At 34.9% G+C, this 27141-nt stretch overlaps 1 protein-coding gene across 12 annotated transcripts in view; it reads right to left on the bottom strand.

The window, feature by feature from the left end:
* The window catches only part of cadps2 (Ca++-dependent secretion activator 2), a 365750-nt gene that overhangs the window by 222681 nt on the left and 115928 nt on the right, over positions 1–27141 (bottom strand). For all 12 annotated transcript variants that reach the window (XM_073943222.1, XM_073943226.1, XM_073943221.1 and 9 more), the window contains exon 3: positions 9127–9459. In XM_073943222.1, the coding sequence (XP_073799323.1) occupies positions 9127–9459 (333 nt within the window). The remainder of the gene's footprint in view (positions 1–9126; positions 9460–27141) is intronic.

The following is a 27141-nucleotide window of genomic DNA, read 5'->3' as shown; positions in this document are numbered from 1 at the left end:
ATCCGTCCACACCAAAACGCTGAAAACGCACATCACGTGACCACACACACACTCTCGGGCAAGCGCTCCAGCATTTCTACCCAGATGAGAGCTCTGCTTGTCGGACTGCTCATCACGCATCTCCCGCTGGATCTAATCTCACTATATTTGCTAAACGTGACATTTCATTCATGTTGTTGTCTTTATCTAACGACATAGGCCAATTCCCTGACTTTGGTCATTGGAATCTATTAAGTTACTTGTTCACGGGTAACATGTTTTGGTTAAGCGCAAAGATAAGTTAATGATTAATCCAGGTACATTGACTGATCGCTTACCTTTATTTCCTACAATGTATAAACTTATTGCATGTTATACTTTTATAATTATCGATTATTAAAACTGATATTCAGCAAAAGAGAGGGTGCGTTTCGTATTTTCACTGAAATTGAAAGGAGGCAGTTGTTATCGGCTCCGTTTAGTTATAAATATCCACACAGTGAAGATGACGCCCATATATGCAGCACGACACCTCAACATTTCAGCTGTCTGTTTAGTTGCTAATATGAAAAAGAAAATAGGCAGTTCCTTTCATGTTTACATTTTATTGTTGAGAAAGTGAAACAACGTAGCCAAGGTGATGTGAATGAAGTTATAAAGTACACTGTTCCCTTTAAAGATTTACCCGTGTCCTCGGTATGTTTTCCATATCAAACTGAGAAGGGGGAGACTGCAGCCTTGATCAAACTTGCGAAGTCTTAACTTACAAGAAGAGGATGCGAGACTGAACTGTGTGTGGGCTACTTAATATTGAGGAAAAGCCCCAATCAGATAGGCGAACGTTTGCAGCCCCGCCTCCGTTTTGAGATGTCTCCGTCTTTCCCCATCCACACTGAGACGGAGCAGCAGCGTTTTAGAATGAAAACGGCCTCTCCAGCGTTTTCAAAAAGCTCCGTTTTCGGCGCTCGAGAACTCCGGCGTAGTGTGGACGGATGGCGTAACCGTAGCAAAACTTATGCGTTTTCAACCTAAAACGCACTAGCGTAAACGGGGCCTGTGTGTGTGTTTTTAAACAGACAGCTTGTTATAATATATTGTTATATATTATATATTGTTTATGGAAATGTACTATCCACCCTCCCTGCTTTCACTTCTCATACTGACGGAGGGAGCGATTCATTTGTGAACGACTCCTTCACTTAGCCGACAATAATACAAGTTTCTGGCACCACAGCATCTCGTTGTCATATTTCTTTTGCATTGTTTGCTGATTTTAAAAATAACATAAGCCGAGTATTTAGAGTGAGTTGGTGCTACTTTGCCTTATGGTGAATGCAGTAAGTGACTGTTTTATCATCAATAATGTTACCTGTTTAGCACAAAAGTTCATAACATACAAAAACGTAAAAAACTAAATCTCAACTATGAAATGTTCTGTTTTTGTGCTTTGTTTGCTCGTTACTACACCCGTAGACAGCGCTAAAGTCCAGCATATTCACATAGTAAAACTGTTTTGACTAGTGCGGTTAAATGACACTTGTCCTGGGAGCACTGTACAAATATGGCGCCGCTATTGATGCATGCTGAGGGTCCGTATGCTATATCTATTGCATATATCTATGATTAATGCACCATATAATGCGTAGGTGAATTGGGTAAGCGAAATTGTCTGTAGTGTATGAGTGTAAAGGAATGTGTATGGATGTTTCCCAGTGATGGGTTGCAGCTGGAAGGGCTTACGCTGTGTAAAACATATGCTGTATAAGTTGGCGGTTCATTCCGCTGTGGCGACTCCAGATTAATAAAGGGACTAAGCAGAAAATAAATTAAATTATATTAAATCAAAAACTGTATAATAACTTTACTAATATTAATTGTTAGTATTTATTTTATTTAAAAACTACGCATTAAAAAAAAAATAAAACTGCAGGGAGTCCTAAAGTCAGGAAGTCTGTTTTGTCAAGAGTACTTTTCATTCCAAGATAAGAGGTTTGCAGCATACTGCATTCCCAAAAGTACAATAAAGCGACCCAAATAGTTTGTGTGGACAGTGCAGAAGCATTTACTTTGAACCAGGCTGCTCTAAGATGCTAAAACGCTGCTGGATAGTGAACTGCTCATGTGTAAAAACAGTGCTGCAATTCACACTGAAATAGGCTGTGTACATATTATTTAGATTTTTGCGCAGTAATAAGTCTATAACAGTAGTTCCCAAACTTCTGCTGGGCATCATAAATATGATAAAAAAAAAAAATGTCCCCTTCAAGAATTTCATTGCTAAAGTCTAAGTACTACGTAATTCTTCAGAAAGCACAACCATTATGCTGATTTGCAACAAACATTTATGAAATATGTATTATTATTTCTATGGTTCACCAATGGTCCATTCCATTTTTGTGCAAACCTTTTCTGTAAGATTCTTTGAGGAATATACAATAGAAACACACACCAACAAAATGACATTCTCAGACATGACCATGGCTGCAAAACTCAAATGATAAAATGCCAAATGATTATTTAGTGTTTAATTTTTGTTGTATGTCAAGTAGCCTAATTACTGTACTTTATTCCAAATGATACTGTTTTTAAGTTTGATGTAAATTTCAGTTTACATTTGGTTCATTTTATTAATGGTTTTGTTAGTTTTTATTTTGTGATCACATTATTTATTTAGTTTTTACATATTTATTTTCAGTTTCAGTTGTAGTAATTCTAGTTTATCAGAGGTAATTGAACACATCCAGCACATTCAGTGCTGACCAGAGCTTACATATATAAAGCTTACATTAACTCTTGTGCAAGTAAACATTTGGAAAATTGAGCAATACAACTAAACTGATAGCAAAAACTTAACAAAAACCACTTAAATCAAACTTAAATAAAAATAAAGAATTATGAAAATTAGGACAAACTTCTTCATGTTAACTATCATATGTGTGGTTAAACATGCCTCATTTACATTTTTGGCATATGAAAAAAGGTTAAACATATTTTGTATTTATATAAAAAAGATGTTTTTGTATTTAATCTGATTGTTTGACTATAAAGCGCATCTATCTGTGTTTCTCTGAAAAGCCACAGGTCAGATTTTTTGGTCAGAGTGCTTATAAATTTTGAAGTTAATGTTGTTAATTTTGTTTAGATTTTCATTTATTTATTTATTTATTTATTTATTTTTAATTAAACCTTTTGTATTGTTTAAATTTACTGCCCTTTTGTTATGTTAGTGGTTGCTTTTTTAGTCCCTAAAAATGATTTCCATCATGATGAATTTTTTTTTGTCAGCATAAAATCATACAGTCCTGGGCTGCGTTTCCCAAAAGCATCGTAAGCCTAAGAAGTTCGTAGAAATGATCGTACGACTGATCTTAATATTACGGTCTGTTTCCCCAAAGCATCGTAACTTAAGTAGCACTTGAAAATCTTAGTGGATCTACGAGTGCTCTGGAGTAATCGTAAAGCCTTAAGTGCATCGTAAGGAGACAGAGTTATGAGGGCACCTGCTGGACAACCGGCAAATTGCACCTACAATTTACTTCTCTTCAAAGTCATTATTCATTTTCTTTGTACGTATATCTCTATTCATTTATATTTTCTACACATTACACAATTCAATATACAAATAATAATGAATAAAGAAAAAAATAAAAATTACATAATAAATGTTAGAATGAAAAAAAAAATTACACTGTTGTATATGGACATTTCGAGGGTAGTAGGCTATATTTTTGTCCTATTAGCAAATGCACATCAGGTGGGGATAATTAGGCTAAACTTTTCAAAAATAAATGTAAGAGCTTATTTATTTATTTATTTATTTACTTATTTATTTATTTTGATGTGAGATAAGCAATTTTTGATAAAGAAATTGATAAATAATTCTACTTAATTAAGGTTTCATATAAATATCGAAAATTATGCTGATGTCATTTCCGGCAAGGACTGTTAGAATTAGTTTTATGCGAGATTGGAGCAAGACAGTGTTTTTACAGTACGACATTTCCAGTTAATTTATGTTTTTAAACTGGCTCAAAAAATTTTTTTTTATGTTATTCGAGTTGAATATACATTCACACAAGTAGAAGAAGAATTATATGGATTGCTATAACATGTGCAACAATAACGAGCCATTCTATAGCGTGACATTTCAGCACTTAACAAACGGATAGCGACTCCTAAGTTGCACTTAAAGCTGGGCTACGTGCAATTGTGTTAAGTGCATTTTTGGGAAACGCACGTGAAACAATAACGAACGTTCGCAAAATGACTCGTAGAAAACGCTCTTAAGTGCTAAGATCAATCGTTATCGGGAAACGCAGCCCTGATTGTTTTGGGTTTTTCCTGTTGGCTAGAGGTTACATTTGTAATTTTTACTCTTAATCATCAGTTAGCACCATTAACCCTTTTGATGTGCAGATGTGACTGTGCAGAAAAAAAGTTAGTGGAGTTCTATGGAGGATGAAAACAAATTAAAGTGTGCGTGAATAAATGTTCTGAGAGCTGAGCTGCTTATTTAGATTTTCTTAGGTCCCGTTTACACTAATATGCTTTAGTTTTAAAACCGCATTTTAGAATGAAAATGATCCGCGTCCACATTGGCGTTTCACCTAGCATTTCTGAACAGCTCTGCGTCCACACCATACCACTAAAAGCGCACATCACAGGACCACACACACTCTGGCACGCACTGCAGCGTATGCGCACGTCTAAGCTCCAGGCAGTCAACAGGTGCTTTGAGCACATCCACTTATATGAGAGCTGTGCACATCGAACAGTTCATCAAAGATCTACCGCTGGATCTAATCTCACTATATTTGGTAAAGTGATATTTAATTCATCTTGTTGTCTACATCTGACCTCATATTCCTCGACTTTGGTCTTTTGAATGTATCGCTTGTTCTCAGGCAACCTGTTTTGGCTGAGCGCAAAGACAAGTTAATATATTAATTAATATAACCACGTACACTGATTCTGCACATTTGACTGATTGCTTGCCTTTATTTTCTATAATTTATAAACTTATGGTAGATTATACTTTTATAATGGCCATTATTGATTATTAAATCTGATATTTGGCAAAAAAAGACGGTATGTTTTGTATTTTCAATGAAAATGAAAGGAGGCAGTAATGTTATGAGCTGACGCTCATATAAATATGTAGCTACACGACGCCTCAACATTTTTGGTGGCTGTTAAGTTAATATCAAAATGAAAATAGGCAGTTCCTTATATCATGTTTTCATTTTATTGTTAAGAAAGTGAAACAACATAGCCAGGGTGATGTGAATGAGGTTTAAAAAAGTACACTGTTCCACTGTTGTGTTTTGAAGATTTACCAAACGTGTCCTTGGAAGTTTGTTTCCCATATCAAACTTGCGAAGTCTGAACTCACTCGGAGTGGATGCAAGACTGAACTTTCTGTAGGCTACTTAGGCCCCGTTTACACTAATGCGTTTTAGTTTGAAAACGCATAAGTTTTGCTACGGTTATGCCATCCGTCCACACTACGCCGGAGTTCTCGAGCGCCGAAAACGGAGCGTTTCGAAAACGCTGGAGAGGCCGTTTTCATTCTAAAACGCTGCTGCTCCGTCTCAGTGTGGATGGGGAAAGACGGAGACATCTGAAAACGGAGGCGGGGCTGCAGACATTCGCCTCTCTGATTGGGGCTTTTCCTCAATATTAAGTAGCCTAACACACAGTTCAGTCCTGAATCTTCTCCGTGTAAGTTCAGACTTCGCAAGTTTGATCAAGGCTGCATCTCTTCTTCTCAGTTTGATATGGAAAACATACCGAGGACACGCGTCAATCTTCACAGGGAACAGTGTAACAGTTACTTTATAACTTCATTCACATCACCTTGGCTACGTTGTTTTACTTTCTCAACAATAAAATGTAAACTTGATATAAGGAACTGCCTATTTTTATTTTAATATTAACAACTAAACAGACAGCAGAAATGTTGAGGCGTCGTGCTGCATGAGCGTCATCTTCACTGTGTGCATATTTATAACAAAACGGAGCCGAACTGCCTCCTTTCAATTTCAGTGAAAATACGAAACACACCCTCTCTTTTGCTGAATATCAGTTTTAATAATCGATAATGGCCATTATAAAAGTATAACATACAATAAGTTTATACATTATAGGAAATAAAGGCAAGCGATCAGTCAATATACAGAATGTAGGCTACGTGCTTACATTAATCATTAACTTATCTTTGCAAAAACACGTTACCTGAGAACAAGTAATAGATTCCAGTGACCAAAGTCAGGGAATATGTCATTAGATAAAGACAACAAGATGAATGAAATATCACGTTTAATAAATATAGTGAGATTAGATCCAGCGGGAGATGCTTGATGAGAAGTCCGACTAGCAGAGCTCTCATCTGGGTAGATGGGCTCCAGCGATTGCCAAAGTGTGTGTGTGTGGTCACGTGATGTGCGTTTTCAGCGTTTTGGTGTGGACGGAGAGCAGTTCAGAAACGCTGGGTAAAACGCGAGTGTGGACGCGGATCGTTTTCATTCTAAAACGCCGTTTTAAAACTAATACGCACTAGTGTAAACGGGGCCTTAATATTGCAGAAAAATCCCCAATCAGATGTCTGCAGCCCCACTTACGTTTTTCCCTACACACACCATAAAATGGAGCAGCAGCGTTTTAAAATAAAAACGGCCTTTTCTGCGTTTTCAAAAAGCTGTTTTCAGTGCTCGAAAACTTCAGCATAGTGTGGATGGATGGCGTAACCATAACAAAACTTATGCGTTTTAAAACGGAAATGTATTAGTGAAAACAGGGCCTCAGTCATGTTAAGGTAAGTGCACAAGGGTCTCTTTAACACTTTCTCTCTCTCACACACACTATACTCTAGTCTAGATAACTTGATATAAAAGCCAGAAACTAGCTTCTTTTGAACTGCAAAGGATGATCAGCAGCAAAAAAAAATACAAACAGTGAAAACCACCCACAATCAAGAATACATAATAATATGCTGTTATGGCTTTGCAATCAAAAAATTAATTATAATGGAAGTCAATGGGGCAAAAACAGGCACCAACATAATGAAAGGGTAGTAAATTTGCCCAAAGTTTATTGTTGAGTTTTTCCCAAAATGTGTGTCAAAAAAAGATGTCACCAAAAATCATTTCATTTGCCATATTAACACTCAAAATCACCCCAAAGTGAATGAAAACATTTCATTCAAGCACACAAGCCTTAACGAAATGTTCAGTTTTCAATTGCTAATACAACCTTGCTTTTAATAGTATGCATGATAACAGTGTGCAGTGGGATTTGCATTACACTGAAGATGTTTCTTCTGCATTATTACATTCTGTTGTCCATCATTTCTTGTTTGCTTATATACGAGATGATCATTCTACAATTTTAAGCTATTAGCTATTAGTTACTAGAAAGAGAAAGAGCTAAACCAAACCAACACATAACAGAGGAAGACTGGACAGATATGTGTGTTACACCAGCAAAAACCACAAACTCGAGAGCTTGGATGGAAAAATCTGATGAAGTTCTTTAAAACTCCTAAACTGTCTCCATTTTCACATTTTTTGCTTGCCCAAAAATACAGACCTGCTGCTATGAAATAGCAACTGAAATGAAAAAGATAACTGTAAAAGAATCGGAGTACTTATTTATTACATTATGCCTTGGGAAAATACCAGTAGTTATTCCAACTATTGACAAATTCTTAATTCAAATCCTTTTGGTAAGTATCAAAAAAGCCATAACTCGAAAATGGTTTCAGGCCGATCCTCAAACAAGGGCTTAATGCACAGCTCGAAATTGCGACCATTTTGGTATAATATGCGCCCGAATTTTATCTATGAAACCTCCTATTTAGGAGCATTTGTGCGAGTGCTTAAAATTGATGTCGTGTGCCCAGTTTTCACAGCAAAATATTTACCACATACGCGGAATTAGGCGGCATTCACGCATTAAGCATCTTTACACCTAAAAACACCAAATGCAGCACTCAGGAATGGTTTAAAACAGTTGACATGTCAACTTGCTGCAGTAAACAAAGCTCGCAATGCTTGCCCCGCATTTAAGCTCTTCTTATTGGCCCACTGTGCTAGAATAGAATGCGAATGGATTAGGTAATATAACAGGGGGCTACAGTCACGAAAATGTAAAGGTCTGGATACGTGAAAATGAAAACAACACTGACAGATTCAGTTTTAGAAACCACCTACAGTTACAAATAATGGCACATCTGATTAGTGATCATGTGCTTAATGTCAATCCAGCATTTACACTTTTCTAAAAGTGGATAAAAGACTTCCAGTGTTTAAAGTCCGCTATGAAAATGGCTAAAGCTTTCACCATAAAGCCAATGGGACAGAGTTTTCAGATAACAGTGTTTGCCACTGAATCTACACATTTTAAGTACAAGATGTTCTAATCGTCACAATGCTGTCAGTCGTGTGATTGGCACTGCGTTCACCTAGATGAAAGTAATATTGCAGCTCATGAAAAGACCGTTACTGCTATAAAGATAACTTATGCAAATAATAAGTTATATGTCAATATCATCTGTGCAATATCAGACAACTCCTGTGAGAACAGCACAGTTATTATTGTTAATTCAGTTCATCTCATTCACGTCAAGCAGTGTGTGCAAGGCCAGTGAGCGCATGCAGATTTTTGTTTTTTTGTTAGTTGTGATTAGAGTGTTAATATTAATTATTATTATTATTGCAGAACGTGTAGTAACTGTGGTCATAGTTTTTGGTGGGTGCGACTAAATTTTTCTGGTGCGCCTAAAAGTTTGAAGTTAAAAGCACAGGTGCTATCAAGAAAAAAGGTTAATTTCGAGCCCTGTAATGGATGGGAATTGCAAAGGAAATAAACCATATGGAAAGACTGACTTTTAACTTTTAAGATTTCATTCAAATAGTGCAATAAGCACTGGCAAAAATGCTATGTGATTGTAAACAATGTGATAATGTATGTCAAATGTATAATGATATGATTTTGTAACCCTTATGACAACCGCTTCGTTCTTTGTTTTTATATATTTTTTATGTCAATTTTTTCTCTTCTAAATAACATTTTTAAAAAGTAAAAAAAAAAAAAGCTTGAATTGCTTGATACCATAAGTTCCCTCAAAAAAAAAAAAAAGTGACTAACCTGAAGGGCATTGTAGAGTAGCTGATGCTCAAACTTTTTGATTCCCAGGATGTGCTGGAACATCTCATAAAGCTGCTCCTTGCTAAGTATGAGCTCTGAGACAGCGCTGAACGGCATTCTTCCCTGCGCCCGCCGCTGGTCCTCCTCTCCTTTGTAGATGGCATCGTACTTGGTGATCCAGGAGCTCAAGACAGTCTCTTTGCTCAAGCCGTCAATCTCAGGCAGGCTGCGCACGCGGCGCTCAATGTTCTTTTTGAAGACCTCACGGAAGTCACTGGCAGAACAACCTCCGCTCAGTACCATGCGGGCAACTCGCTCACTCTTCAGAAAGCCCTGTTAAAAGAAAGCGATAGGTCAAAATCTTATCTGTGATCAGATTGTGATATTGTTGCTTTTTTCCACCGATTGTTTTTATAATCTTGATCTGTCACAAGATTACTGCAGGTTTCATCAAGTCAAATTAAAAAAGTCAAATTAAATTAGACTTTTTAAAGATCATTATGAATGAAATTTCAGACTCACAAAGGGGCTTAATGCTAGGAGATCCTTCTAATGGCACTGTTAAAACATAAAAAAATAAATAAAAATTAAGAATTTTTTCTAAGGAAGAAATTATTATCTTCTAAGGAAGATAATATAACCAACTTGGTAAATAGAGTTAATAAATAATCTTTTGCTAAACGTTTTGAGATGTATTGCTGGTGATTGGGTGGGTCTTCACATGGACATAGGTAAAATAAGACATATTTAAAATGATTTAAGACATTTTAGCAAATTTAAGACTTTAAGACCTTTGACCTTTCAAAGTTGCAAATCAGAATTTTCATCTTTGTCAAAAGTTCAAATTTGGTCATAATAAAATATGATTTTAATAAAGATTAAAATGCGAAAAAATAATAATGATACAAATTAAATACCCTTTTCACTTAAAAAAATACATCAATAACAAGTCCAAAAGTGGCAAAATAACAAGTGATAATTTAAGAAGAGTCATTCAAAAAGAGAATCATTTTTAAATTAAGTAAAATAAAAACCAAAAAAAGTAACATGCTATTGTCTGTATTCCAAGAACTGCCTAAACCATTATGCCTAAACTCCAACAGTTTTATTACAAATTTGAGCAAAAATAACTCATATCTCTGTGAGTTATCTTTGAAATTGTCTGTCCTTTTTTTTAAAACTGACAACCTACTGTAACCCATTCAAATGCTCACTGTGGTGATGAGCGTCACCAGACCACAGCAAACATACTCTGTAAAAAATGCTGGGTTCCACACAACAGTTTTGTGTTGGGACAACATGAATAAATTAAGTTAACTCATAAGCTTTTATAAATTTAAGTGCACTGGACAAAACACAATTAAGTTGTCCAAAATAAATAAAAAAAAAAAAGCTCAAGAATTGTGTCGTGTTAGCTTATCATTAGTTTGAACAAACAGCAAACGTCATTTTCTGAGTGTATGTGGCCTGGATGCCATGACAAAAAGTATTGGCTTAGATTTAATTTCAGACTATCGCCAAAAACACATTAAAAAACTGACATGGTTACAAGTTTAAGGAGCCTTTTTGGTAAAGTTGTAAATCCAAACTTTTAGTAGATTACACAAATTAAGTGCTCTTGAAATATGAAATGGAGGTAGGTCTAGACTGAAAAACCCTCTGGGTCTGGATTGGATTTTGGTTACTCTGTACATAAAGCAGTACACTATTTTTTATATTATTATTATTATATCTGTTACAGGATTTTTGTTAGTAGCTTGGGTTAATATTGGGATAGTACAGAATCTTGTTATAAAAGATTCAACAATTACTCGCAACAAGAAAATTTGATACCGTAATAAGCCTAATACATTTTTTTTTCTACATTTCTAAAAATCTATTTTAAGGCATGGTGTTTTAAACTAACCATTACAAAGAACTGTAAAAAAGGGTCCTGTTTGGTGGAGATACTTGAATGACTAACATGGCTTGCATCTCTTTAAACAGTGCCTACTGTATAATACTTCATTTTCAGAGTCTTTTTAGAGCATTCTCTGTCAGCAAAGCGGTTTTATTCATTCCGCATTACAGACAAAATATACACAAATTGAAGGAACGATTTGAAGAAACAAGCCAAAATTCAATTAAATCCTCAAAGCTGTGGCGCAGTGTAGGTTTAGAAAACACAATGATTCATAAGAGAGAGGAAAAGCCCCCGCTGAGAGAGTGGCAAATCTGCACAGAAGACCGTGAAAACACTTCACCACTTTCAGTAATTTCTTTCCTTTTAGTTTTTTTTTTACTTTTGGTGACCGTGTCTGGGGGAAACCGAAGTTGGTGAAGCGCAGCAGAAGCAGCAGATGGAGATGAATCGCAGTTCCTAACTGCGAGTAATGGAGCAGAACAAAGACACTTTAGCTGCCTCGTCTCAAGGAGGCGGGTGAATATATCTGTATGTCGAAACCACCATGATCTGGTAAGACGACAAGAGATCGGGGCTTTGCAGAAGGCAATCTGGCAGTTCTCACAAAAAGAAACTCCACTCAAATTGCTTTTACTTGGACACCTATAGAGCTCTGAGCATAGTGTTCATTTTAAAGCAAGATTAAAGATCCATTTGAAAAGTAGTGCCTTGAAATACTTACCTTAAGAATCAAACAGTATACAAGAACTATCTAAATGCAATAATGGATTACAGAAAAGGCTTGCAATTTCCTTCTTGGAAATGTAAAACATACCTACTTGTTTGTCTGTGATTGGTTCTTTGGTTAAAAAGCCTATTCAAACGACAGCAAAAACAATGATATTAAATATCTTGCACCGCTTTTCAGGACCTGAATGAGTCAGTGAATAAGTGGCTTACTTTCCTGTGGAGAAAATTAATAGCTTCCTCATGCCTCAAAAAAGAACATGCAGGTAAAGTGACAGACAGACAGGCATGCGGAGGGGACAATGGCCTCTCATTTCTTCTGGAACAACTGAATTCAGATATCATTCTGATGCATTGAGACAGACAGACATAAATTAGCTTTCTTTACAGCTTGTCTTGCTAGGTCTTCTGTTATATAATGATGTGATTTATATAGTTATCCTTTCATTTATTGTTATTTACTGTTCAGTGTTGCCAACAAAATTTTAACACCAATAAAAGAAACAGAAACTGCAGATCAATTAGCCAAAATGAATGTTACTGTGTGTGAATGTACAATATATGAAATGAGACCAAATTTTGTAGTTCTGAATCTTGCTTAAGAACATGAATCAGCAAATTGTTCACCATTTTAGTAGTAAGCTACCAGCAAGCCACTTGTGATGCAATTCAACAAAATCAGGATACATAAAAATTGTGGGGTTTGATATATCTACATTGTAAAACCTAAGTTAAGGTAACTCAAACCATTTAAGGAAACCGATTGCAACAAACAATTCAAGTTCAGAAACTAATCCTAATGAGTCCTGTGAACTTAATCCATTTGAGTAAATGAAGCAATTTGAGCAAAGTAAAACCCAATAAATGTAGATAACTCAAACCAACTGAGTACTGTAAAGCCCAATAAATGTAGATAACTCAAACCAACTGAGCACTGTAAAACCTAATAAATGTAGATAACTCAAACCAACTGAGTACTGTAAAACCTAATAAATGTAGATAACTCAAACCAACTGAGTACTGTAAAGCCCAATAAATGAAGAGAACTCAAACCACCTGAGTACTGTAAAGCCCAATAAATGAAGAGAACTCAAACCAACTGAGTACTGTAAAGCCCAATAAATGAAGAGAACTCAAACCAACTGAGTACTGTAAAACTCAATAAATGAAGAAAACTCAAACCAACTGAGTACTGTAAAACTCAATAAATGAAGAGAACTCAAACCAACTGAGTACTGTAAAACTCAATAAATGAAGAGAACTCAAACCACCTGAGTACTGTAAAGCCCAATAAATGAAGAGAACTCAAACCAACTGAGTACTGTAAAACTCAATAAATTAAGAGAACTCATACCAACTGAGTACTGTAAAACTCAATAAATTAAGAGAACTCAAACCAACTGAGTACTGTAAAACTCAATAAATTAAGAGAACTCATACCAACTGAGTACTGTAAAACTCAATAAATTAAGAGAACTCAAACCACCTGAGTACTGCAAAGCTCAATAAATGAAGAGAACTCAAACCACCTGAGTACTGTAAAGCCCAATAAATGAAGAGAACTCAAACCACCTGAGTACTGTAAAGCCCAATAAATGAAGAGAACTCAAACCACCTGAGTACTGTAAAGCCCAATAAATGAAGAGAACTCAAACCAACTGAGTACTGTAAAACCTAATAAATGTAGATAACTCAAACCAACTGAGTACTGTAAAACCTAATAAATGTAGATAACTCAAACCAACTGAGTACTGTAAAACCTAATAAATGTAGATAACTCAAACCAACTGAGTACTGTAAAGCCCAATAAATGAAGAGAACTCAAACCACCTGAGTACTGTAAAGCCCAATAAATGAAGAGAACTCAAACCAACTGAGTACTGTAAAGCCCAATAAATGAAGAGAACTCAAACCAACTGAGTACTGTAAAACTCAATAAATGAAGAAAACTCAAACCAACTGAGTACTGTAAAACTCAATAAATGAAGAGAACTCAAACCAACTGAGTACTGTAAAACTCAATAAATGAAGAGAACTCAAACCACCTGAGTACTGTAAAGCCCAATAAATGAAGAGAACTCAAACCAACTGAGTACTGTAAAACTCAATAAATTAAGAGAACTCATACCAACTGAGTACTGTAAAACTCAATAAATTAAGAGAACTCAAACCAACTGAGTACTGTAAAACTCAATAAATTAAGAGAACTCATACCAACTGAGTACTGTAAAACTCAATAAATTAAGAGAACTCAAACCACCTGAGTACTGCAAAGCTCAATAAATGAAGAGAACTCAAACCACCTGAGTACTGTAAAGCCCAATAAATGAAGAGAACTCAAACCACCTGAGTACTGTAAAGCCCAATAAATGAAGAGAACTCAAACCACCTGAGTACTGTAAAGCCCAATAAATGAAGAGAACTCAAACCAACTGAGTACTGTAAAACCTAATAAATGTAGATAACTCAAACCAACTGAGTACTGTAAAACCTAATAAATGTAGATAACTCAAACCAACTGAGTACTGTAAAACCTAATAAATGTAGATAACTCAAACCAACTGAGTACTGTAAAGCCCAATAAATGAAGAGAACTCAAACCACCTGAGTACTGTAAAGCCCAATAAATGAAGAGAACTCAAACCAACTGAGTACTGTAAAGCCCAATAAATGAAGAGAACTCAAACCAACTGAGTACTGTAAAACTCAATAAATTAAGATAACTCAAACCAACTGAGTACTGTAAAACTCAATAAATGAAGAAAACTCAAACCAACTGAGTACTGTAAAACCTAATAAATGTAGAGAACTCAAACCAACTGAGTACTGTAAAACTCAAATTAAGAGAACTCATACCAACTGAGTACTGTAAAACTCAATAAATGAAGAGAACTCAAACCAACTGAGTACTGTAAAACTCAATAAATTAAGAGAACTCATACCAACTGAGTACTGTAAAACTCAATAAATTAAGAGAACTCAAACCACCTGAGTACTGCAAAGCTCAATAAATGAAGAGAACTCAAACCAACTGAGTACTGTAAAACTCAATAAATGAAGAGAACTCAAACCACCTGAGTACTGTAAAGCCCAATAAATGAAGAGAACTCAAACCACCTGAGTACTGTAAAGCCCAATAAATGAAGAGAACTCAAACCAACTGAGTACTATAAAGCCCAATAAATGAAGAGAACTCAAACCAACTGAGTACTGTAAAGCCCAATAAATGAAGAGAACTCAAACCAACTGAGTACTGTAAAGCCCAATAAATGAAGAGAACTCAAACCAACTAAGTACTGTAAAACCCAACAAATGAAGAGAACTCAAACCAACTGAGTACTGTAAAACCCAATAAATTAAGAGAACTCAAACCAACTGAGTACTGTAAAGCCCAATAAATGAAGAGGACTCAAACCAACTGAGTGCTGTAAAACCCAACAAATGAAGAGAACTCAAACCAATTGAGTACTGTAAAGCCCAATAAATGAAAAGAACTCAAACCACCTGAGTACTGTAAAACTCAATAAGTTAGGGCAACTCAAACCATTTAAGGAAACTGATTGCTACAAACTAATTGAGTTAAAAACTGTGAACTTTGAAGTTGAAGTAATGATGAATTTAATGAACTCATTACCTTCAACACAGAGTTCAAAACTCTTCAAAAAAGCAGAATTAACTTCAGTGCCTATAACCCCTTCATAACAGCCCAATCTACATCAGTGACAAACATAGTTTCAAAACAGAACATTAAAAGCAAAAGTAACTCCAATATTGATTCAGGATTTGAAAAAAGTTTCGATTCAGCATGTTTTTACCGCTCGCTCTCGTTCTCTATCACTCAAGTGAACGCGCAGCATTGCAGAGCTGCGTACAAACAGGTGCGCGGTAGCTCAAATTTGCATTTGCTGACAGACAGTTTGAGCTCCATATCAGAATTATGGGAATTATTGGCCCAGCATTTTAATTGGACAAACATTTTTTAGTCTTATGCCTTACCTAGAACATAAAAATACATAAAAATGCCTTTAGATTATTTACTTTAATCAGTACTATTGAAATATGAAGACTTCTAACCAGCACAACAACAAATGTTTCTGTACAAAATCACCTACTGCACCTTTAATTGATTTATTTTGAATTTATAACTCATGAGTTTGCTTAAGAGAAAATTTCAAATACCTTTTGAGCGATGCGCACATGTTGTCCAAAGCATATCGCAAGCCAATCGGCACACACGCACAGATTTTTTAGGTACACCTAGTTTAAAAACATCTCAACTTCTCAGAATGCTGTTAGTGCACTGCGATTTATGTAACTAACCAATCTGCTTCACACTTTGTATAGAATAAACACATTTCAGTAGCTACGTTTCCATCCACCCCAAGATTCACATAAATTTTGAAAATTTGCATAAAAATGTATGCTCATAACCGAGTAGGATTAACTTTTTATTTGATAAGAAAATATGCGCATGAACTACAATGGAAACACTTTTACCAAATAAATTTCAGTATGCTCATTAAAAAAATCATGTGATTTTGTTATTTATTATTTATTTATTGCCACATCAGCAACTTATTGTGATTTTGTTATAAGAGATCATGTGATGATAAAAAAAGAGGTGTGCGAATGGATAAACCAGCAGGCTGAGCACACTTTAAAACATCTGAAATGTTGTTTTGGTCATTCTAAACCGTTGTAACCATTTCATTATTAGTCCACCAGAATAAAAAGCATCAGTGCTTTGCATCTCATGCCTTCAAATGCCACCTTCAAATGTTAACTGCATGTCAGGATTGCCTTCTGATGCGCAAATCATTTATTAAATGACAAAAAGATTGACGCAGCTTCTCATACCAGAGCAAATTCCATTTTTACTGTTGATATATGGCACCCGTTAATCAGAAAGTGACTATTTTGTTCTCTTTGATTCGTTGGATGGAAACGCTGGTTTATTCACACATCTTTTATGCGATAATCAAGTTTTTCACATAAAGTTGAATCGCATCTTAGGATGGAAACATAATAATGGCAGACTAATACCCTCAGACGAACACATCGCATCCAAACACTGCAGAGCTTTTTATTTACTCAAAAACTTATATCGGAGGTGCAGCAATGTTTTGTCCGTTTGCCTTCCTCTTAGAAAACGGTTGATGGTTCCCTAGTTACAAGAGATGCCAGGCCAGCGTGAGCACAAAGCACATTAAAAATGGTGACAGAAACCACACGCTTATGCTTGTCACTTCAGGTCAGAATAACAACACACACAAAAATGAGTGCTGTGGATAGCAGCAGTGAAAAAGATTGCAAATAATAAAAGAATGTAGGAATGTCACCAGAGTGGCTTTTTGGTTTCTTTTCTTGTGCATCTCAGTCAATAGCATCCCATCTGAATTTTTTTATAGCATAGGGGGTGAAGTTGTCAGCCAACTTCACAATTTGTAATTTTGCAATATGTATTTGAACAATGATGGTTAGTTCCTTTACTTGAAAGCACAGATTTGATTATCAGAATTAGTTTTGTTTATAGAGTTTGAGGTTTACCGTTTCATTATTATTAACACCTAAAAGTTTGCTTTGATTGTTCAGCATTTATACTTTAACATTGCATACTCTTTGTAACATTTTGTCTATCAAATTAAGAGTCTCTTCTCACTTTAACACTTGTGTTTATTTTACAATAAAGAGATGAGATATTTTTGTTTAAATATTTTAGTTTTTGACCATTAAAACAATTTGCCTTAGTAATGGTGGCAAATTAAAATAAACTGGTTAAATTAATCAATAAAAAATCCTAATATTACTAAATGGATTGTAAAAAAATATTCCATTATTATCAATACCGAATGATACGAATATGAAGTCGTGGTAATTTCCTTTACAATATCGTCCACACCTATATTTTACAAATGTAAATTCCCTTTTCAGCTGTTTAAATTGAAAAAAAAATTTGCAAAATATATCCCGACAGACAGACAAAACCTAATGAACCTTTAGTACTTTTAAATGCAGAAAATCTAGAGCACAAATTCAGTGTTTCAGACGGTTTTATATCCTCACTCCAATACTTCTGTCCAAACATACATGTTTTATTGATTATGAGCTCTTCTATAATATATGCCTCTACAGACAGTTGCAACTCCACAATGGTGTCCAATGCCTCCATTTTGTGCTGGGGAAAATGTCAAACATTATTACTAATGAATCGCCCTCCAAGGGATTTCCTCTCTTCCCGCTGCTCGACTTAATTGGTGGTTTAAAACCTCACTCAATTATTTATAACCAACGGTGTGCAGAGCTGGGTTTCGTCTGCAGTCAAGAGATTAACAAGATACAGTGCAATTAAAGCTAATATGAGTAATTAATCCTGGCAAAAAAATGAAGTGAAACTTTGAAAGAAAGATTGTAGATTAGTGCAGGAATCATGGGCGAGCTGCTTCTCTAACAGCTGGGAGCAGGTTATGAAGAGAAACTGGGAGATGTTTGCAATAAACATGGGGAGGGAAGAAATTACGAGTCAGAGAAAGCAAGGAGGCTGATGGGTGATGATTCATTAATGGAAAGGGGTTAGCGGTGATGACCATTTTTGTTTTTGAGAGGTGATTCAACAGGTGTTGCATTAACATTTATTATTAGATGCATTTCATTTCAAACCTCATGTTTATTTCGAGTTGTCTGCCTAATAGGACTGTAACGGTACATGTATTCATCCCAAACCATTGCAGGTTATCGTTTGTTTTATGTGCTCCAATGACAAATATAGTCAGTTTAAATATGCAACTTACTGGAGGTAAACAACAAAAAGACTACAGCAATTAGGGAATTAGGCGATCACGATTTGAAATGTTGAGAATAGCTAATCGCAAGAGGCTTTGATATGAAATATATATATGTATTATTTAATTCCCCCTGCCCAAAGCTAATGCGGTGTGTGACAGTCTTAAAAGCCAATTGAGTGAGCACACTTTCGTTCTGCCCAATCAAAATTAGCGCAACCAAACAATGCGGAACATCCACAATAAAAAACAAAAAAGCAAACAAGCAGGAAAGCAAGGATTAGTGAGATGAAGGCGTTTGCTGCTTCAGAATCATTAATAATAATTAATATCAAAGAAAAACAGTACATCGATAATATGGGAATATTTTGGTTTCAAAGTCAAAGACACTGAACAAACACAAGTAATTTGTAAGATCTGGCGTAGAATTGAAACATTTTGTTGTACTCTGCGATTCACTGCGCTCTAAGGCTGCATTTACACTGCACTGTTCAATTGACTCAATTCCGATTTTTTTCTTCCATGTGGCACAGATCGGATAAGGCACATGTACAAATTCCATGGATTCCCATTTACTCATATCAGATTCAGGCCTTGTTCATATGTGGAAATGTATCCGATATGAATCGGATCTGTGTTCTCGTGTCTGCAGTGTCAGCAGGTAGATTAGATTTTCACCTGTCAATGCGAGTCGCGCATCATTAAAAACCGCAGCGAATAATGTCAAGTCTGACACTTTCATTTCAGAACAGACTTTAGCAGAGTCCCAAACCTTAAATCTCATACATGAGAACTTAAACAGCTTTTATACTGTCATTTAGCACAGGGATTTAAGCATGTTAACAAACGAGAGAGCGCAACATCCGCCACGTAACCAATATAAACTAATATAAAAGTAGAGCATTGCTACATCACTTGCATAAATCACGCAACGGACATTACATCAGATGCCCAAAGGTTCAGATAATCCTATATATCAAAAGAACATGACAAATGAGAACCTTTCTGTCATAAACTATAAAACAGCTTGTCAAAAGCTGCGAATAGATTACATACAGGAATAGAGAAAAGAGCACTTAAAAAAAATCAGCTGTTAGTCAGCACCCGCTCTTTTTTTTCCCCTGGTCGTTGCACCTTTTTCCGTGTGCTGTGTAAATGCAGACGATTGGATATGAGTCACTTTTAAAAGATGATGTAGGCAGGTCATCAAAAAAATCGGATAAAGTCACTGCAGATCTCTTGTGATTAAAAACACTGATCACTTGTGGTTTATGACAACCGCGGTGCATGGCGCTCTGACCACTGGTGTTGTGAACTCATGAAGGGTTAATGAGAAGCCGCAGACTGAACTGTGAAGGCAGAGTTGGTTTATTTCTATTTGCTTCGTTATAAACAGCAGAGACATGCAGAAGAAGGATTTGGGTGCTCGAGCACCTTCTCTTTTTTCTCTCTGAGAGAAAGTTCCCCGTCCTTTGCACACAGATCCCCTATCCGCAACACACACGACACTCTTCGGCTTCGCGGTCAACCCGTGTCTTAATCGATTACCAGATTAGTTAACAAGCACCCGTTTTGCCTCCAAAATCTTTTTCAATATGAACAACTAACTTTCTGTGGTGCCCTGTGTGCCATTCTACTATGCTGCTAAGGAGGAGATGATGTTTGCAGCACAAAATGATGACGCATGTTGCTCAAAGATTATGTAAAATTCACATGAAATCCGACTTTTCCGTTTACACTGCGGTCGCATTGCAAAACATCAGATATGTGTCTGATTTAAGACAACATATGAAAGTGGTACAAATCTGACCGGAAAAGATCAGATTCCATGCGGTTTGGGCTGTTCACACTGTCATTACCCAAGTCACATGAGGGGGAACAAATCAGATTCGGGCCACCTTAGGCTGCAGTGTTAACGTAGCATAAAATAAAACCTTTGCGCATCTGTGTTGTGGGTTGTTATAACAAAAAAATCCTTTTAACACGATTATTGCATCATGTCACATTATTTTCGCATTGCATCAGGTATTTTTACCATTTATAATTAAACTTTACTAAAGCTTCTCTTGTAATAACAATATATTTATTTATTTGCTAGCATTCCTCCAGAATGTGATGAATTGCAGGCATGGATCGATTTAGTTTTCCACATAACTCTGTACCTCAACTAATGCATTTAAAGTGTAGGCACTGGAAACCACAAAGGCCCTTTTCTATATTCCTTTAAAGAATGATGCCATTTAAGAGACACAGATTACCTTCAGTGTGCTTATTTGTTATATCTTAATCCTTTCACAGAAGAGAGGCCAAAAATACAATTATAAATGTATATTATGTTACACTGCAGTTGTGAACTATATTCACTGGGAGCTACTGTTAAACGCCTTTGCTTTGCAGAGCAGCCATATACAGTTGAAGGCAAAATTATTAGCTCTCCTGGGAAATTGTCAGTCTTTTTCAAATATTTTCTAAGTCCTATTTAACAGACAATTTTAAACACATTATTAAATCTATTTGTTTGATAAATCACTTATACAAACTCATTTCTTTTGTCTTCTCCATCATGACAATGACGTAGAGACATATCTAGGTTAATATTTTAACTAGGTAAGTTACAGTAGGTTAACAAGCAAGTCACTGGACAACATTGATTTGTTCTGCAGCAAGTTTAAGAGGGCTAATAAAATTATTTACAAACATTTAAACCAGCTTTTTTTTCAGCCAAAATAAAAAAGGTGTTATCCAGAAGAAAACATATTATAGCAAACAATGTGAAAAATTCTTTGCTCCATTAAATAGAAAATTTTTTAAGCATACAAATTTCACAGGAGGACGTTATTTATCAAAAGCAAAAATGTACAAAAAAAATTACATTTTGCGTATAGAAAGTTAGGGCTTGACATCTCTCTTGAGAGCCATTCTACTGATTTTGTCTAAAATAATACATTTGTCCATAAACAAAATGGATAGCATGGATCTTGATTGCATGGGAAAAAGCAAAAACAAGAAAAATAAAACAGGAAATTAAATATATATATATATATATATATATATATATATATATATATATATATATATATATATATATATATATATTTGTATACCTTTTTTGTTGTAATTGATGCTTAATTACAACTTATACGGTTTCATTTAAAGTTAAATTGGTACAGCACTAGCAAACCAATAATACAAATACATTTGAGTTTGAGTTTTGCTGCATTGTTTTGTTGTTGTTTTATTTTCAATGTATTGTATGTATTAGTTTGGAGGCTGCCTTGAGACTATTTTTACACATCGCAGTAAGCTACAGTAGATCGATTTTAGAATTTCACATAAACACTTTAAAACAGTTGCTCATCCTCTCTGCAAGCTTATCACAATACCTTTGTATGGAAAAAAAGGCAATACTGATTCTTATTTTAACCGCTGTTATTCAATAAAAATTAGTGGCTTGCTACAATTACTTACATCCACATTTATTCAGCACATGTAGCATAGCATTATGTTGAGTTTGGTAGTACAACACTTTTGGTCAAAATGATTAAAAGATATATAATTAAATTATATAAAACTCAGGGTAGCACCTAGAATAGCAAAGTTTCTACTAAAGGAGGTTGAGTCTTCTCATTTATGGCTCCTAAACACTGGAATAGCCTTCCTGATTATGTCCGAGGCTCAGACGCACTCTGTCAGTTCAAAACTAGATTGAAGATCTTTGTTTTTAGTAAAGCATACAGACATCCCAAGTTGGGAAAAGTCATTTCTGGGGGATACAGAGTTGTTTTGCAGGAGGTAGCGGGAGTGTGGGTACCGCGAGTCGTACCTGAAGAGTTAGGAGGGATGCAGTGGATAGGGCTGTGCAACTTATTTAAGGACCAGAGCTGGAGACGCGTGATTTCCAGGAGATTATCATTCATTTGAGGGCATCCGGGAGTCTCTATGCATTTGCGGGATACTCCTGCAACTTCTGGGAGACTTGGGATGTCTGAGCATACACATAATGCATCACATAACAGTATAATGAGTGTGCTTTACGCAGGTGAGTGGGCTTGACAAACCACCTGTAGGATACACCCACATTATGTTAGAAACAATGATATGCTTTACATGTTTGTTTCCATGTCTATTAATATAACTACCATTTCCATTTATAGCATTTCATTTTTGCATATAACGTTCAAGTAAACTAAGACCAGCAGTTACACTTTTTATTTTCTATTCCTACCTGGGGATACTCATCCCAAGGCCTCTAAAGATTATAAAGCGCCCATGATGCAATCCAAGACCTGTGAAAAAATTATGCCAAGGTATCCATAATCCTGGGCCATGTCAGATCCTGAGCTGATGCTGCGATCGATTTTCTCCTCAGTGTTTGTTCTTCCAGCGGTGAAATTTAACCCTGAACTGAACTAAACTTACACTCTAAAAACTGGACTGACTGTTTCAATTTTCAAGTTTCAACTTTTATGTTATGCTGCTTTGACACAATCTACATTGTAAAAGCGCTATAGAAATAAACAAGAACTGAATTAAATATTTCAGTGTGTTTAATACACTATATGCTATTGTTACTGTATGTATATGCTTGGTGGCTGGCATGAGATAATATGATTGCAGTACAGTACATTGCAGTGAGCTAGATTGATAAGAAAATCCTAAAAGCTCTTAAGAGTTGTATAAAACACATCCAGGAACATAATACCTATCTAGTCCAATCTCGAGTTTATCAGTGAGTTTATCAATGGCAGTTAACAATAAAATCAAGGAAAAATATTTGTTGACCATCTTTTTTTTTTTTTTCAAATACTCAAATTTCAAATATTCAAGGCAAAGACAATGGGAGTTAGAGCAATTCAAATTTGAGGACTTGTGACTTGCAGGGACAAAAAGTGACTTGACTGACCCATGACCTGAGACCTGCATAGACCTAACTGCTCGCAGCATAGACTTAACTGAGGGCTGCTTGTCTCAACAATAAATAGTTTTGACAATTGTAAATATATTCCTATTTTAAAAAACAGACTAAACAGAACGCAATGCAATGCATATTCATAATAGAAAAATCACTATACACTGATTGCAAAGCCACAATATCAGACCAAGCTATAAACACCCTTGAACTTTTGAAATAAATTGTTCAAACAAATAATACTTCTTTGGCCTTTTTTTTGTTTTTGTTGATAAGAGAGTGGGAAGAACAAAGGAAAGATGAGGTAGAGAAACAGAAGTGGGTGCAGCAAAAGACCATGAGACAGGAATCAAACTCTGTTTGCTTGAATTCTAATTAAAACTTTGTTCCTTTAACTCTGTTTTATTTTAGTGTAGGCATGTGAGAGTGCTTGGCAACAAGGTAACACTTTGGAATAACTATCCGTTATAACTAGTTAATAGATCATTAATAAACTTTTAGTTAATGACTTATAAATGACTTGTTAAACAATAGTTAATAGTTTGTAAATTATTTATAACTATCCATTATAACTAATTAATAGTCCATTAATAAACTGTTAGTAAATGATTTCTAAATTACTTGATGAATAAAAGTTAATAGTTTGTTGATTTTTTATAACTTTCAATTATAACTAATTAATAGTCCATTAATAAACTGGTAGGTAGGTAATGAGTTCTAAATGACTTGTGAAATAAAAGTTAATAGTTTAATTATTTATAACTGTGCCTTATAGATAGCCACTAGATAACTTACAAGCTGTTAGTTAACGAGTTATAAATGACTTGTTTACTGCATTTTAAGGATTTATAACTAAACATAATAAATTAGTAATAGATCATGAACAAGCTGTTAGTAAATTACTAACTAAAGACTTGTTAAGTATCAGTTAATTGTTTATATATGTTATTAAGACTTTATTCTATTTGCAACTATTCTTCATTTATTTACTGTTAGCAAATGAGGAATAGTTGCAACTTTAGATTAACGTCCCAATAACATACTTAAGCTAATAACTAACAGTTAACTAATATATTAACAGGTACTATACAGATCAGTTGTTTATTATTCATAGTTCATATTATATAATTCATATTAACTAGTTATAAAGGATAGTTATTCTAAAGTGTTACCCGAACAAGATGTGCTTTAACTGCATACTGACTGATTTAATTTGAGTGCATTTCAATCCAAATCAGGTTAACGCAGTAGGAATTACAACAGTTTGCATATGTGCCTCCGACTTGTTAATGGTCCAAAAGTAACAGGACGATTGGCTTCTAAGCTCTTCAATTTCCAGGTGTTTGTTATCCCCTCATCATCCCAATTACAACAAGCAGAGAAAAGGTCCATTGTTCATCTCAAGTGTGCTATTTGCATTTTGAATCTCTCACCGTGAACTCTCAAGATGACAGGATTTATAGAGCTGTCACTATCAGTCAACCAAGCCATCATTAGGCTAAAAAAACCAAAACAAACCCATCAGAGAGATGGCAAAAACATTAGGCATGGCCACAGCAACTGTTTGGAACATTCTTAAAAAGAAAGAACGAACCTGGAAAACCACAAAAATATGTTTACAATGATCTAAATTTTAGTAAAATACAAATGTATAAAATGTGATGATGTATTTATTGTTACAGCTGTTGTTCTTTTTATTATTATCATTATTATTAGTATTATTATTATTATTACCAACATGAGTATATTATAGTTATCAAGTTAATAATCTATCATTCATATCTTTAATATTATTCTTCCATGTGGGTTTGTACAATTCATAATTAGCATTGATATAGTGTTTTCTTTTTTATTTATTTAGTTTTTATTATTATTATAAATTTTTTTTTTGCTTATTCTCATTGCTCTGTTTGCTGAACTTTATTTTATTTTTCACTCTTTTTGTTTCTTTTCTTTTTCTTCGACTCCTCCCCTTCATTTTCTGTTTTTTTTTTCTATTTTATTTTTATTTTTTATTTTATTTATTATTATTATTTTATTAATTTTGGTTTATTATTATAAGTTTATTTTCTCTTTTCCTCTCTTTCCCCTTCTACTTACTACTATTATTATTATTTATTATTAATATTATTATTGTTATTATTATTATTATTATTATTATTATTATTACTTGTCTTCTCCCTGATTTCCCATCCTCCCCTTTCCTCGACATCTTTGTCATAAATGGTATTACTTTTATTTTTTGTTATCATTATTATTATTACTGTTCTGACTTGTCCTGTTATCTTTTCATTATCATTATTACAAGTATTTATACCATTATCATTAGTAAGGTTGCAGTTGTTGTAGTTGTAACGGTAGTAGTTGTAGTAGTAGTAGTAGTAGTAGTAGTTGAAGTAGTAGTCATTGTAATAGTATCGATTGTTATTAAGTAATTGTTACGGAGATTATAGAAGTTGTAGTTCATGTAGTAATAGATGTCATTGGTATAGTAGTAGCAGAAGTAATAATGGTGTGGTGGTTACAGTAGTAGTAGTAGTAGTCGTTGTTGGTGTAGTAATATCAGTAGTAGATGTTGTTGATGTAGATGTAGTAGAAGTGATTGTAGTAGTAGTAGTAGTAGTGGCAATAGTAGTAGTAGTAGTAGTAGTAGTCGCAGTAGACATTGTTGTATTAATTGTAGCAAACGCTATAGTAGTATCAGTAGTAGTAGTAGTAGTCGTTGTAGTAGTATCAGTAATAGTAGACATTGTAGTAGTAGTAGTCGTGGTTGTGGCTGTAGTAGAAGCATTAGTAGTTGTAATATAAGTAACTTTCTGTAGTAGTAGTTGGTGTAGCACTTGTGATTTATTATTATTGTTGTCAGTTATTACTGTTGTCCTTTCTCTCTTTTTACTCTCATATTTACTATCATACATTAATAAGCATTGTTGTTACTCCCTACCTCTCACTGGTTTCTTTCTATATGTTTTATTTATATCTGTGACACTTGCTTCGTTTATTGACTGTTATTGTTCCTAATGTATGTACTCTGACCTGTCCACCAAGTTACCTTTACATGCATACACACACTCACACGCACACACTCACGCACATACCAGTACCTGACTATATTGTTGATGTTTTTGTTGTTTTTGTTTTGTTGCTTTGTATTTGTTATCTGTTGATGTTTTCTTGTATTTGTATGATTTTTGCATATACTAATAAATAAAAATAAAAAAATGTGATGATGTAAAATGGTTTACTTGGTATCAAATTTGAACAAACAGCCTTTAAATCTAAACTAAGCCTGAGGGTTTCATTTCAGTACTGATATACCAGAGCCTTTAGTGGCCACAAGTTAAACACTGTTTATAAAACGGTCTCCTAAGGTCTGGAAAACAATGTGTGGCGGACCGTATTTTATGCACTCTCATGAATAAACCATAGCGGTATTTCACACTAGCCCAACGTAAAACATTAAAAACACTTAAATCTACTCTCACTTTCTCACCCCCCTTTTTTGATGATCTAGATGGAGTGACTCTGTCATCAACCACAGGACGGCTCATTGCTCAAGAGCCTGAGAAAATGACTGAAATTGTAGACACCTCATCAAGAGCCACTTTCACAGAACTCAATTTAGGTTTTCTTGTTTGATTCTTTTTCTGTCTTTGTTTTTCTTTTCTGAACAACAAGCAATTCTCTTACGTGCATTT

Source organism: Danio rerio, chromosome 25 (genome assembly GCF_049306965.1).
Source record: "Danio rerio strain Tuebingen ecotype United States chromosome 25, GRCz12tu, whole genome shotgun sequence".
Classification (NCBI taxonomy): Eukaryota; Metazoa; Chordata; class Actinopteri; order Cypriniformes; family Danionidae; genus Danio; species Danio rerio.
This window is presented reverse-complemented; position numbering and strand designations above follow the sequence as displayed.